The 14,792-nt window shown below is 45.3% G+C and overlaps 1 protein-coding gene across 2 annotated transcripts in view; it reads right to left on the bottom strand.

Moving 5' to 3' along the window:
- The window catches only part of PRKCB (protein kinase C beta), a 244,914-nt gene that overhangs the window by 35,345 nt on the left and 194,777 nt on the right, over positions 1–14,792 (bottom strand). For both annotated transcript variants that reach the window (XM_077828614.1, XM_077828613.1), the window contains exons 11-13: positions 13,075–13,166; positions 10,763–10,825; positions 7,785–7,923 (exon numbers count right to left, since the gene is read on the bottom strand). In XM_077828614.1, coding sequence (XP_077684740.1) covers positions 7,785–7,923; positions 10,763–10,825; positions 13,075–13,166 — 294 coding nt within the window. The remainder of the gene's footprint in view (positions 1–7,784; positions 7,924–10,762; positions 10,826–13,074; positions 13,167–14,792) is intronic.

A 14,792-nucleotide genomic window follows, 5' to 3' on the forward strand; every position in this document is an offset into this window, starting at 1 on the left:
TTGAAATCTACAGTACTGGCAGGTATTCAACACCTTTGAAAGTCGGCATTGCACAGCGCTCATTAACATGGCAGAGGTATGACATCAGGACAAACACAACATTCCCTCTGGTTTTTCAACTAGCATGTATTTGATTTAAAAAAAAATACAGAACACACGGTGTCTAAAATACAGCCTGCTATGAGCTTCAGCTCCAAGAAGCCAGGTAAATTGCGATATTGCCTGAAAAGTCAACGCGTGACAAGAGAGAACAATAATATGATCCATCAGAGTGATCAGGTTTGCTCACAACTGTAGGTTCATCACTACAGATACAATATTGTTTCAATTAGAAACATTAGGCCAACTTCTACTCTCATTCACACTGGTGTAAAACTGGATTAATTCCACTGATTTCTCTGCAGTTCCTCTGGTGTAATAGTACAGAATTTGGTCCTCTAGGTATATTCAGTAGAGGTATACCTTTCAAAAGGGCTTATGAAATTTTAGTAATTAAAATTCTCAACATTTGAAGCTATTAGATTGCATTTTTATTTCATAAAATAGCTCAAACTTCCAGAAAACAAAAAAGAAAAAGAAAAAAAGCTCCCACAACTGAGCAGCATCACATTTGCTTACAAATCTGACCGTTTTGGAGTTAAAATGGATATAACCGTTCAATTTTCAATTGAAAGGCATCACATTTTTGAAATGTCAAGGGCCAAAATTTCATTGGAATAAGGGTCAATTTCTTGCCTCAAAACATGACATTTCACATTTTTTTTGCATGGCTCTTTTTGTGAAAACTTGTGGCTGTGAAATCACAGTCTATACAACCTTGCAGCGAAATCAGCAAGATCATTTACCAGCTTTGCACACAGCTTGGTTTAATTTCTTCTATGTCATGAACAGCCATCAGTCAGGGCAGAGTACAGCTGAACCCAACTGGAGTAATGTCTGGCACAGAGAAACTCTCCTTCTAGCGAAATAAATTGAAAGCTCAGAAATTGTTCTGGTGCATTGCAAGGTTTAAGTTAAAATTCTAATTCCAGAGAAACTCCACTTAGATAGCAAAGTTGTTGAGTGGAGAAAAACTGACCAGACCATGAGAAAGTCCCACTTTACCTAAATAAGCCTTCTCCACTTCACATTCTTCAAAACTAGAGGCAGTAATATTGCACCATAGTTTATGCTTTATGCATGCAGAAGTTGCTGGTACGTATTCCTGCATTAGGAGCGGACCAGAGACTGTTCCCAGAAATGCATGTTCCTGCACAGTACTCAGACCATCAGCAATCTGCATGATCACTAGCAGACTTTAGACTTTGTTTCAAGATTGTGAACTACCTAAGCCATTTCGCAGTACCTTGAATAAGGGCCTAGGCTATCACAGTCAATGGGATTGCTCATGTACTTAAATCTAAGCACATGCTCTAAGGGCTTTGCTGGATCAGGGTCAGAATACTCATTGGCTTGTGTGATTGAGCCCCAAATGAACAAAGTACCTGGCCCACATGAAAGGACAATTTAGACACACCAGCATAGATTGTGTCTCTTTATCACAGAAAAATCGAATGTACAATCCCGCTGCACAACCGGGACGTTCCAGCCAAACTCTGGTGATACTAGCATGTGTTTTGATTTCCTAGCTATTTAAGGAAAGAAACTACTCCAGAAATCAGCCCTCCTGAGAGCGAAGGAGAGAAGGAGAAGCACCGTTTGTTCTACCAAGCTACTGAGTCAGCCGGCCCAGCTCCGTCTGAATGACGGTGCATATGGGGGAGTCTGGGAGAGTCCATGTTTCTGTCATTTTATTTTCCCATTTTCAAATGAGGAAGTCACTCTAGTCGAGGGTACAAATGATCAAAAGGGAAGCAGGAAGGAAACCCAAGCGCACGCACACACACAGAGTTATAACCAGGCTGGAAACCTGAATTAAAGGAACCTGGCTTCTGCAAAGAGTGAATCTGTGTTCTGAAGGGCTCTTTCAAGCCCCAGTTTATTTGCTTAGCTGCTGCTGCTGGGCCTCGTTTCATACAGAGTTTGACAGGCCTTAGGCTGTGCCATCTGTCACTTAACGCAGAACAATTACACAATTTATTCATCCTAATTACAGAATTCTATTCTGAATAGATTCATATATTCAAATATGAATGCAAATCACATGCTAATCACAGTAAAATATACACACAGTGATTCAGTTCAACTCCAAGAGGTTTTTCTTTCTGTTCCCACCTACCCACCCCCCATGTTTGACTGAGGCCCCAATCCTGCAATCTGATCCACACAAACGACATCTGAGCCCACATGGAGCCCCATTTCTCTCCTACGTAAAGAGAAAACCCTGGCACATTCCACCTCCCCCTCCCTCGGAGAACAACATCCCCAAAGAACAAAAGGCAACTGGCTATTTTTCAGATTACTCTGTCAATCTTCCATAATGCAAACAGCCACTTGCATTTGATTACAGCCATGTAATGGAACAGGTTATAACAAGAGTTTCTCTCTTCCGATAGTTTGGAAAGGACCTGGCTACATACAAGAGGCTCATGGGGCAGGGTTTAGATAAACAATACATGACCAAGCCTATCTGCCTAATAGATCAGAACAGCTCCAAAATTACCCCTCTGGTGTACGACAAAGAGTCTAATTATGGCCTCTTACCATGCTCCATTTCTGCCCCATCAGGAAAATAAGGTGTTTTCAGTCTTTAAATCACAGGCCTCATCAAATGACCTATTAACAGCCTACTTTAAACCTACAAAAGCAATGACATTCAGTTGAGTCTAAAGGTCAGAGCTGATATCCTGTCCTTAACTTCACAGGGGCCCTGATTCAGCAAAGTCCTTGCACATGTGCCTGATTATAAATGCATGAGCCGTGTGCTTAAAATCAGACACATAGCTTTTTGAACTGGGGACTGTTCTTATCCTTGCAGTGTTGATGAACTACGGAGATCTGACACTGAGTTTCAGCTTGGAACTTCCTTGACTTCAAGTTCACTGAGTGTTCCTTTCACTTGGTTTTTGGTGATTTGCCAGTGCCCTGGGAAATTCAGGGGTGAACTACTCACATCAAAGCCCTCTAAGCGTAAAAAATATTAAACAACTAAACAAAAAACCTTGTAGTAAACCAATGTCTGTAAATAAAACACCAGAAAAAACAACCATTAAATAGCACTCGCTCCTGCACAGGAAACTGTACCAGTGATGGTCATTCATACTCACTTCAGTCCCTTAGGTACCAGAGTGACTTGTACCTTATAACAGCGTCCCAGCAAATGGGTCAAGCAAATCACAGGATGTTTCTAACTTGAGGCCATGATAGCATTTAGACATTTTCAGCTTCTTAATGGAAGGCAGCAGAGCCTCGTGAAGCAGGAACTGAATGGGAATGTAGGAGATCTGGGTTCGAATCTTGGCTCTGCTACTGAACAGCTGTGTAATGTTGGCCAAGTGTGTGTGCATAGTTTCCCCATTTATGAATTGGGGATAAATTTACTTACTTCCTTGAGATCTACAGTAAAGAGCACTATCAAATAATAATATTATTCCTGAATCCATTAGCAATTTGCATCCTAATTTCCCATTCTCTGCTTTTCTATTGAAAAAACAAATTAAACCAAGGAAAATAAGTGTTTGAGTGATAATGCTCAGTTGACTACCAAAGAACACGGTCATTTGTCCTGCTTTGAAGGAGTATTAATCACCCACAGCAACAGAGCTATTAGTCTTAATACACAGCGGCTACATAATACACATTTGGGCTAGTAGTGTAATGAAAGGTCTCCCTGGCAGAGACGAAACAGAAAGCAGTTTAGAATACGGGAACATAATCTGACATACATCTGAAGGTGATTTATTTCCTTAAACTGTTTCAATGGGTAAATACTAATGTTTCATTGCTGAGCATTCAGGCAGAATGTAAGAAGATTTCTTTGTTTTTTCTTTTTTTTAAAGGGGACAGGTATTTACGAGCAAGCGCAACACTGGTTACCTTAAATAAATGGCTAACCTGCCCCCAGGCGGTAATTTAAGCAAAATTTGTCACACACAATGCCATCAGTTGGTAAAGTAATAAGCTGATACAAGCATTAAGATATTGAACAGTTTGAGGACATTGCTACGAATTTATTTCAGAACACACCTGCAGCCTCTCACTGCGAGTCACAGGATGGGGATGCCCCAGGATTATTTTAATAAGGGAATATTAGTCACTGGTAGTTCTGTTTGTCATAGTTTTCCCTATGAGATGCAATGAGGTAACTAATCTGCCAGGAAAGGCCAGTGTACAAGCGATACACTGCCCACCCACTTCCATTCCAACTACAGACTTCCAGTACAAGGACAGGGAGATAGGCCTCCGTCAAGGCTGGGATGGGAGACGGGCTGACTACAGCCAGCAGACCTACTGGCGAGTAGTTTTCCCTTGTCGGCCGTCCCTCTTTTCCCATCCAATCCAGTGACACCATTTACAAACAACAGATGTTGCAAGCAGTGAGCAGATGGAGGTGCTTTACCTTACAGCTGTCCTGGAAGCCCTAATAGACAACGAAGTATCATGAAATGAGGGCAGATCCAACAGGTCAGGCCAAATGAAGAAGAGAACCAGGTGGCCACCTTACAGATTTCAGAAACAGACGCTTCTGCCCTCTGAGGCCAGTCCGCTCCAAATGGCAGCTCCAGGGAGAAATCCCAAGAGATGGAGCCTTGTCCAATCATGAGAAAGCCACAATCTAAGAAGGCAAAGATCTTTGACTCAATTTCTGCACTCAAGGGGTCAGGGGGTAGAAATGACACCACCACCCAGGTAGGAAAACATAACATACAGATTCCCCCCGGGCAAAGATTGGCAATGAGGACTCAGCATTTCTGCGAGTATTTGGACAGCAGCCAAATCGAGAGCCAGACCCAGCCGAACGAAAGGGAGCTGCACCCCGACAGGCGGCTGCAAAGTAGCATCAGAAGGTTAGCTAGACAGAGACAATGTCATAGGGTTCGAAGGACCGTGGGTGCAGAACCACAGATTTGGAGCTTAAGAATTTCCTCCCTCCCCCCCAAGGCTGCTCAGAACAGTCCCATAACAAGAAGGGGGGTATTGCTTTAAGAGAGCACTTATCCTGGGGCCTTCTATTATGGGAAGAGCCTGGGGAAGGCAGGAATCCCCCAGACCGAATGGAGGGGAGAATTCCTGCCCATTTAACACCTTGCGAACTGGGCCTTGTGAAGGCCAGAAGTCTCTTGCCTTCCATCCGCCTGCACCCTGAGCCAAAGCTGCAAAAGGGACAAAGTCCTTGTCGACATCCCTGAATGAGGCAAGGCCTTGTGGCCCGACGTGGCTATTGAGCCATCCTGCAGATTCCTGGACCAGGTTCCTTGATGTACAGGAGGGAGCCATTAGGAAGGGGAACCTGCCTTCCTGGTCAGAGCGTATTCAGTAGAAAGGTCACAGGCATTCTTGAACTGTCAACCTACATGCTGCAGCCCTGCTTCTGTAACAGACTGCTGGCTCTTAGCTGCAAATGAACAGGTAGGGCACATGTCCCCAGGGCTGGGATGATGGTGAGCGGGCTCTCCATGGAAGATTTGGACATAGGAACAGGGATCTCTTACACACACAGATGCAGAATTGCTAGGGAATCAGGACTGAGACAGGTCCCTACGAGGAGTGGTCCTGGGAGAGGAGTAAGGCCTGGAGACAGAGTAGCCTTGCCCCCAGGTCCCAGCAGGAGAGCATACGCGAGGAGGGGAAGATGGAGACGGAGAGGCCCCTGAATCAGAGGGACCCTGCTGCCCCACCCCAGTGAGAGGGAATCTGGGTGTGAGGAGATGAGCTCCTGGGGTGCTGGAGAAGGGGTGCAGAGAGATCCAGACCACATTCATAGGCAGGTCAGTGCCCATATTCCCAGCAACAAAGGGTGATTCCACTAGACACCACATTCCACTGGGATGGGTGGCGGGTGATGAGGGGGAACAAACCTGGGCTGCCAGGGAAGGGGCAGAGACTGCACTCCAGGTCCTGATCCCCAAGCCAGAAACCCAGGGAGGCCAGCAGAGCATAGCCTACTAAGGGGGCTATGGTGTCTGCTGGGTCTCTGTGCCGAGGGGCCACGCCAGCACCAGGAGAGGAGCTCTCAAGCTGGCTGGACAACAGGCACAGAGACCCAGTCGTGCTGCAGGGAAATGGAGCTAGCAACAGCCCTGTGTGTCTAGAGGAAGGGGATTGACCCGCGCTGAGCCCTTGAGAAGGTGGTTTGAGGGGACAGGAAAGAATCTTCCTGATGGTTCTCTACTATCTGGCCGGAACCCCTTTAAGTTGTGAGCAGGGCCACAGGGTCTTTGCACTAAAGCATTTCTGTGCGCTGCCTTCCCTCACCCTCCTTCCACCAGCCAGCAGCTGGAAGAGGGCACTGAAAAGCTGGAATGAGAGCAGAGAACGGAGGTAACTCCTTGCTTTCAGGTCACAGAGAGTTGGGAAGGAAGTGGGTGGACTCTTGCTCAGACATTAGCTTTGACTGACAGGCCTTTGGCTTCCTTGTTGATGGGAGGCAAACATAGTAGTAATGCCTAATTGCTGCTGCTGGAGTCAGTGGGAGTGGCAGCAGAGACCACGGAAATATTTAAATGAACGAATATTCAGTACAGTCCTGGGTGACAGAGACCAGCAGCCAGAGCCTGGCAGGCCCCTGTGGGAGCCGAGCAAAACAGAGAATTTCTTTCTTGCAGGAAATTCTGACATCCCAACATTGGCATTGGTCCGCTCTGAGACAGGAAGTAGAAATTTTCCTTTTAATGGAAATTCTGAAAAAAAATTATGACTTGGAAGTGTTGAAATATTTTTGATCCAAACAAAACATTTAGACTTTCCCAAAATCAAAATGTTTTATTCCAGTTTTTTGAAATGACATAAAAATGCTTTGTTCTGACTCATTTCAACATGACACTGTATTTTCTTATGGTGACCCATTGCCTTATGGGAGTTGTCGTTCGGGAGCACAATGCCTTCATTTTCACCTTTGGCCCAGGCTTCCGGCCTGAGGACATTTCCCACAATGTATCCAGAGTCATGGGACTGCCATGATGCACCACACAGCTTGGGCAGAATGAAATCTGCACATTGCCTTATGGTAGATGTAGTCTTACTGGGAGCCCTGCCTTTTGGAGAAAAGGCGGCCAGAACTACAGCTCCCATAAGGCAATGTGTCATAATAGGAAAGTGTAGTTTATGTTTTATCGAAGTCATTTGAAAGAAATCATTTTGGGTCTGTTAAAAATATGAAATATTCCAAATCAGGTCAAACCAACCTTAAATGAAATATTTTATTTTGATTTTCCAAATGGGAAAAAAATCAATTTTATTTTTTGGGAAAATTAATTTTTTTCCACCAAAAATTTCAACCTTGTAGAAACTGCCCATTCTGTTGCAAAATCATTCCACTGGAAAAATTCCCAGTTAGTTCCAGTGACCATTTTGCTTTGCATGCGTTCTCCAACTGGCCCTAAAGGGATCGCCCTTATCTCTGGTTTGAAAAACTCAAGCCACCTCCAGACTCAGTCACACAAGCATCTCTGAAGGAAATGCTGTCAACTGACAATTATTGTCGGCGGGCTTATGACAAAAGCTATTCAATGCATCCATTGAATGACAAAAGCCACAGAAGCTATTGTGTTTTCTCTGCCTGTATCCATTCAAACCTTGGTCAAAAGAAACAAAAGGTGATTTATGAAATACACTTTTCCATAAGATATTTTTATCCTTGAAAACCCATCACCTAGGAGCCTCTGCTGCGCATCTCATTCTCTCACCTCGGGCGCAATGTAGTCGGGAGTACCGCAAAAGGTTTTGGTAGTTGCTCCATCCCAGATGTTCTCCTTACACATGCCGAAGTCCGCAATCTTTATGTGCCCTTCGTTATCTAGCATCACGTTGTCAAGCTTTAGGTCTCTACAGCAGGACAGTAAAATAACTGTTACACAAAAGGGTAAAATTGAAAGGATGTAGTAAAGAAAGCCAACAAACCTCCTGCATCCAAGCTCATCCATGCACAGGGCTCTCCCCCACACATACACTCTTTGTAGGAAGACGTCCTGGGGATAATGATTCAGAATGAAATCTAGGCATCCCGGCGCCCAATTTTTAAAATGTTTTATTCCACATAAATGCCAGGCTGGCCAACACACTGGAAAATATTCTGTACAGAACAACCTTGCACTAGCAGGGAGATTGACTTAATAGACCATTTTTCATCTTTAATTTCTATGCACCTCAAAGTGTATTTGGAGTTCACATGTAACCAAAAGGTAGATGGTCAGAAAAGGTTCTAGCATTATCTAAACTTCTCTTCCTAATGTAACACAACAGGCCTCTGTGCCTGACCCGCAGAAGGTGTGAGTCTGCTACATCTCTCAGCTCAAGGCTCTTTAGCTCAAGCTGTAGAGACTCATGCCTTCAGCTCTGGAGATCCCTAGGTCAGTTCTCCAGTGTTGGCTAAGATGCGGCCAGTGGGTTACACTAAAAAAAAGTTGGAAGGTAGTCTTTCAGTGAACGTTCAATATTAAGTTGCTCCTCATGTAACTACCAAGCGGCTTGATGTGGTCTGTGTTATTATTTTCTTGTTTATGTCCTGTACAATAAGCCAAAGGTCTCCTTTTGGGGTAATGGCGTACGTGCTGTATCTCTGTCCACAGGGTACAGAAAGGCCATCAGGCCGGAAACCTAGTGGTATATTTGTCATGGTGCAAACTATGAACTCTGAGTCAACTGTCATCTGCTATCAAGGTTTATGAAGTTGTGCCAAAGGCTGCAAATCTCTGTAACGGGGTAATGGAACAGGGTGCAAAATCATACACCGTAGAGCTGAAGTTGAGGGCACATCATGAAGTTAACACCAACCAGCTTGGTAGACAGGGCCAGATTCTCATCTCATGTAAACAGGCATAGCTCCATTGACTTCATAGAGCTATGGAGCATTAGGCTAGATAAAGATCTAGCCCAGAGCCTCCAACCAGGAGAATGACTGTAGTTCAAAAAGAAAGCGGATAATCACCTGAGTTTCTGTAAAGGTGTTTTTGTTTAAGTTCATGGTTCGGTTGCCCCTTTTCACAATACCTCTGTCATATGCTCTGGATCAGCTATTCTAATGCAAGTTACCCATATTTGCTTCTAACACAAGCTACAGTAGGGTCTACTGGAAATGAAGGCTGGAAAATAACCACTAGTTAGGGTGGAAATAAACCCTTTGCCACTCCTTGATTTCCCTCCAGCTAATATTTTAGTAGCAGCATCTAAACTCCTCTCCCTCTTTGGCTTCTCACCCAGCAGCCAACTGGCCTCCAGCATAAACATGCATACATTTCAGCTACTAACTTGAGTCACAGTGGCAGAGCCTCTGGTACATGTACAAAGGTTCATCCCTCCGCTGACTGAGTGAATGCACCAGAATTATGGGGAAGAGTCAATACGAGAGCTCTGGACTACAGATTCCCCAGTTAACTGAAAACATGTATCATGACTCAAGTTGGAAGGGAACACAGATGTCATGAGCTGGTTTCCCTGGTGTAAACACAAAAACGTTTGGGGAGCACAGAGGGATGGGGAGACCAGGAGTGAGACTGTTAATCCTGCAGCAACATGGAAAGGGACACCAATGGAAGAGTATAAAGGTTTGGGATGGACAACTCAACAGTCAGTATTGCAACACACTTCATAGAGAAATTATATGTAGCTATTTAGAGCCAAGATAATTTCATATGCAAAATTATACTTTAAGCACTTCCTCAGTTCAACAAACTAATCTTGGTCAATTAAGTGAAAGTGCAATAGCAGGAATAGCACAATTTACAGTTGCTCACTTTTTGTAGGACTTCACTAACCATGGAAACAGTACTTAGAATTCGGACTGGGCAAGGACAGATAAACAAAAGGCTGCATTCAATTTTATAGGGGAAAGAAAGTACCAGTGAACTCACAATGTGTCTCTGCAACAACCAATGGCAAAAAAAACGTCCCTCATGTCAGGCTGTCCCGACTGCTTTCGTCTTTGGAGCAGAGCATTCGGTACCTCATGACTACACCGGTGCAGTCAGCATTCTCCTTCATGGGCAGTTGATGTCATCTGACATTCATTAAGGATGTTCTGCTTTACTGTGGGCCTTGTGGAGACTCCACCATGTGAAAGAGCGATGGCTAGTTTCAGTGCCTCGCCAGAAGCCTCGGAGTGCTCTCCCAGGCCTGCCAGTGATCGAGCTAACCTAGAATGTTGTAACTGACATGGCAAGCACTGGAATGGTAAGTGCCAGGTTTATACTGCAAGTCTCAGGACAAACCCTCACAAGCACTCACTTCAAGTCTCAAAGATGAGAAAACAATGCTCCCTAGCAAAATACACATCTCACAACTGATCCACTCCACCAGCCATGATTTAGGTTGTCCAAACAGAAATGTACAACAGGGAGGCAGGAAAAGAATCAAAACCACTTTTAGGAGCTCTCTTCCCTACAAAACTGGGATAAAAGACAATCATGCTCTCATAAAGCACTAACATTAGCAGGCCTCCAGTTCTATTTACTGCATGTACACTCAACAGACAGCTGCTAAACCGTGCTCTATGACACCGCAATGGGCTGCAGCCCCAGTGGACTGCTGTGCTGACTACTATGTCACTTAGCTGACACAAAAATGATTCCTTGAACCCTAAGCACAGAGTCCAGTCATTGTAATAAACAGGCTCATATTTTTGCACAAGTTCTTTAGAAGGGGAGACAGGAAGATTATGTTCACCTACCGATAAATGATGCCTTTGCTTTGTAGGAAGAATAGGCCAATAGCAATTTCTGCTGCATAGAATCTGAAATTAAAGATTTAACAGGAAGACTGATAATTAAAGCAGATAAATTAAAATGAAAAGCTTTCAAATCTAATTACACAAAATGAAACACACTGGGCCTACATCCCCAAAAGATAAAGTCAAGTGCACTGGAAAAACACTGGACAAGTATCACGCAAGAGTGACATAGCTTCCCCTCTGCCATAGACTGGGTAATAACCACGATCAGGTCGCTGTGGGCTAGTGTGGGGCTGTCATTTTTGATGACATACATCTCCATTTTTTAAAAAAAGGAGTCAAGATCTATGACTGTTCGTTACGATGGGGTGATTGAACACGACACACAAAATTACAGGTCGTCATGGGGAGGCCAAGGAGATAAAGAAACCAGTGGTAACGTGTGTTAAAGAATATTCTGTGCTCAGAGGACCGCACCTGAGCTACACAGCATCCCTTGGCAAGGACGCTGCTCTAAATCCAGCCTGTATCTGGAGAGGCTGTTTAAAAAAAAAACAACAAAAAAATGCATTTGGTGGGTTTGTGATACATTTTGTTATCCTCAGCCCAGATTATAGTCAGCAGGTGCCAAAACCACTGATCAGCACCTGGCTGGCAGTTGCAGTAAAGCAGCCAAAGACTGATTGTTCCTCTTTGATGGCTAGGAATGGCCCCTCCAGGGCAGGATTGAGGCATGTTTCCATGGCGGCGCGAGGGGAAGCTCCCATTTCTGCAGCCTGCGCTCTACGAAATCTATAACTTCTAGGGAGCCTCCAGGGCTCCTGGTCTGGCACCTTTTACCAGCCTGAAGTCATGTTAAAACCACTTTCAACACGCATCCCATAGCCCAAGGCTGTGGCTCTCTCTCTCAAGACGGTCCACGGCAAAAGCCCAGCCCAAAAGGAAAGGCTTGTTCCACTCGACAGAACAGCTTCACTGCTTAAACACTTCACAGCACAGTTGCTCAGTCAATGGATTAAAACTGGGGGCGTCCAACTGTGGCCCCCAAGCTCGGGGAAGGGCTGCACAGACAGCATCTTCACCTCCATATAAAGGAGTCCCTTGTGTTCAGAGGACCTCAGCTGCATAGTGCTAGAGAGAAGCACTATGCAGGGGTCTCTGGATGGAGACGTGGCTCAAGGGAAGGACAGGTTGCCGAAATGTGGGGACATGGAGGACTCTCCTTAGAAGGCCTATGAAATCTCCTTGTAGGTGACGATCTAGAGCCAAGGTTTTACACACAATGGAGAACTAAACTTAGGTTCTGAGTCCATATTTAAACACATAGGTAAGATGGTCTGCTTTCCAAAAGTGCGTCTCCCACTGGAGTCAACAGGAACTGCTGCATGCTCAGCACATTTCAGACTCAGGCCACTGACTGATGTGTCTAAGTGTGGGCTTAGGGTTGTAACCATGGGAGCCCGTTTTTGAGAATCTTGACCCATGAGCACAGCCTATTCTCCACGGGAAGGCACACTATTTGCTCCGAGGGTGTCATTCACTCTGCTCCTCCTTACGGGATCATGACTAGAAACCACAGACTTGAAAACCCCCATTGGTGGGATCAGGAGCCCCGGGCAGAGGCAGCAGGGTGTTTAGGAGAGTGCTAATTGCAGAAGGAATTCCTGTTCACCCACGAACTTCCTGGTGCCCAGCAGTGCTAGCAAAGGAAAGGCAGAGACAAGAGCACAAGGTAACGCTGTGCCAGTGACACGTTATGCCGTAGCTTAAAATCAAACCCAAGGGGAGCCTCTTTGTAGACATGAGATTCATCAGTGTAGATTTACCTGCCGAGGGGTTCCAGTCTGGCCAATAGATGGGCTGGCCTGGGACACACACGTGTGAAATCTACTTGCTCTGTAAGAAGTTCTGCAGCTCTCTGACACGCTCAGGCCAACAGCAGGCCCAGGCCCAGCAGCCCTTCGGACTGCCAGCAAACAAACCTTGGGGAGATGGTCACCTACCCTGTTTGCAGCCTTTCAAAACTGTTCAGTAGAGAGAAATTTGTAAGCACTCCCTAGTGCTTTTCAGGCCCAGGAGGCAAAAAACCCCCTGCTCTCTGCAATTACTTCTGACCATCGGGCTGGATCGTGAGCATTTCATCTTTGCATTCCTGCTGTCCCTCTGCTCGTCCCCCCATTCTGCAGGTCTCCTTCCTCAAAAACATGAACACTGAACCACGTATCCTAAATCCACAGATACATGCCACAGACCCATGAAATACTCCCCTCATCCCGCAACGGATGAATGTTAACGCTGGCTATTGAACTTACACAGCATGGGGCTCTTTAAACCTGCCGACCTGTTGAATCTGGTACATTAAGTCCCCACCATTCACGTATTCCATCACAAAATATAAGCGATCCTAAAAAAAAAAAGAACACGAAATTTAAGAACAGCAGCAGAATTACGAGAGCAGGGAACGGAGTGAGGCTGAAGATTAGGGGGTAGATATATATTCACAGCCACCTAGCTCCCAGCAGAAGTGCCACTTGTGCCTTCCACAATCTACCCCTAGCTCTATAGTGATATTTAGCATATCGTTGCCATTACCGGGGCCCACCTTCCAACACGATGCAGACAAAGCTTGGGTCTGCACGATGCACATAAGGTCACCAGACCGATACCAGCAAAAATTCCTTCCTCAGTGTCTGTGTGTGTGAGTGTGGGGGGGAAATAAAAAATTGAGGTTTTGCAATTTGGTTTTGTCTGCACAGGAACAAAGATGAGCCCTTTCAAAATATTTTGCAAGACATGGAAGTGAGCGACCTGCCCCAGAATAGCCAGTGGGCAGGGAGGGTGGGTGGGGCACACAGGTGTATTTCATGGAGGAGCGCACTGGGCTGCATTCAAGACTTGGGGGATTTTTTATTCTGGCTGAGGAACAGGGCTTGTGACATCATCCAGGTGCAGGCACAGGGGGCTGGAGGTGGGGGAAAAGTCCCCTGGCCAGGTGGATACACCTCACACGCTGCCGGAAAGAACCTGAACCTGTACTTCAACAAGAGAGGCGGTAACGGGTCCAGCCTTCGGGTCGCCAGCGAGTACCTCCTCCAGCGTGTGCAGGCCACATGCACACTGGCCCTTCACCCCCACCCCCCCCAGAAGATGAGCAAAGGGAAGTTCAACACAATCCCAGGCAGGAGCCTCCTCCACAGCAGGGCAGCAGAGGGCTCCAAGGATAAAACAAGCGTCAGGGACTTGGGGCAATATATACAATTAAAAGGAAAATTATAGGCCGCAGAGATAATTTGGGGATATAAAGGAGCAGCCAGATACAGTGGTCGTTCAGCAAGCAAAACTTGAGAGGGGGCTTTTGATTCCCGGACTACAATAATGTGAAATATTTCACCCATTGTTTCCCTTCCGCTCTCTGCATTTCTCCTTGAAATAAACCTTGCCCTGCTTCCAGGACTACAAGAGCAAGGAAAGCAGGAGATAGGCAAAAGTGAGCATTACCGCCATTAAAAACAATAGATGAGCACTTGGTAAACCAGCTCCTCCAGTCAGAGAAAAGCATGCAGTAAGCGTGTCCTCTGCTTTCGAAAAACACATGGACTCTGGCCACCTCAAGGATAATTAAACACGATAACCAAGGGCCCAGCAGGTGACATAAAACATGACATTACAGGCATCTAAAATAGGTTTAGACCCATCTGATGGCTGGAAGATTTGCACATGCCCCTCCATACATGTGCACACGGACATGTGCAGTGGAGGGAACTTGCATTCTGAAAGGACAGTCACACTGGTATAATAACTGGAATCTCAAACAACATTGCACTTGTTCAGAACAGTTACCTAAAAGTATCAATCATCATCAACAGGGAAGAACATTAAAAAGGTGGCTACTCGATACAGCCAAGCCTGTACTAAAAGACTTTCCTTGAGCTTCCTTCACTTTGGAGGAAAACAATGTTTGTGCTTTAAAAAAAAAGTGTATAGATAGATATAGATAGAAATATTGCTTCTTTCTTTTATATAGATATAG

Source organism: Eretmochelys imbricata, chromosome 10, assembly GCF_965152235.1.
Source record: "Eretmochelys imbricata isolate rEreImb1 chromosome 10, rEreImb1.hap1, whole genome shotgun sequence".
NCBI classification, from domain to species: domain Eukaryota; kingdom Metazoa; phylum Chordata; order Testudines; family Cheloniidae; genus Eretmochelys; species Eretmochelys imbricata.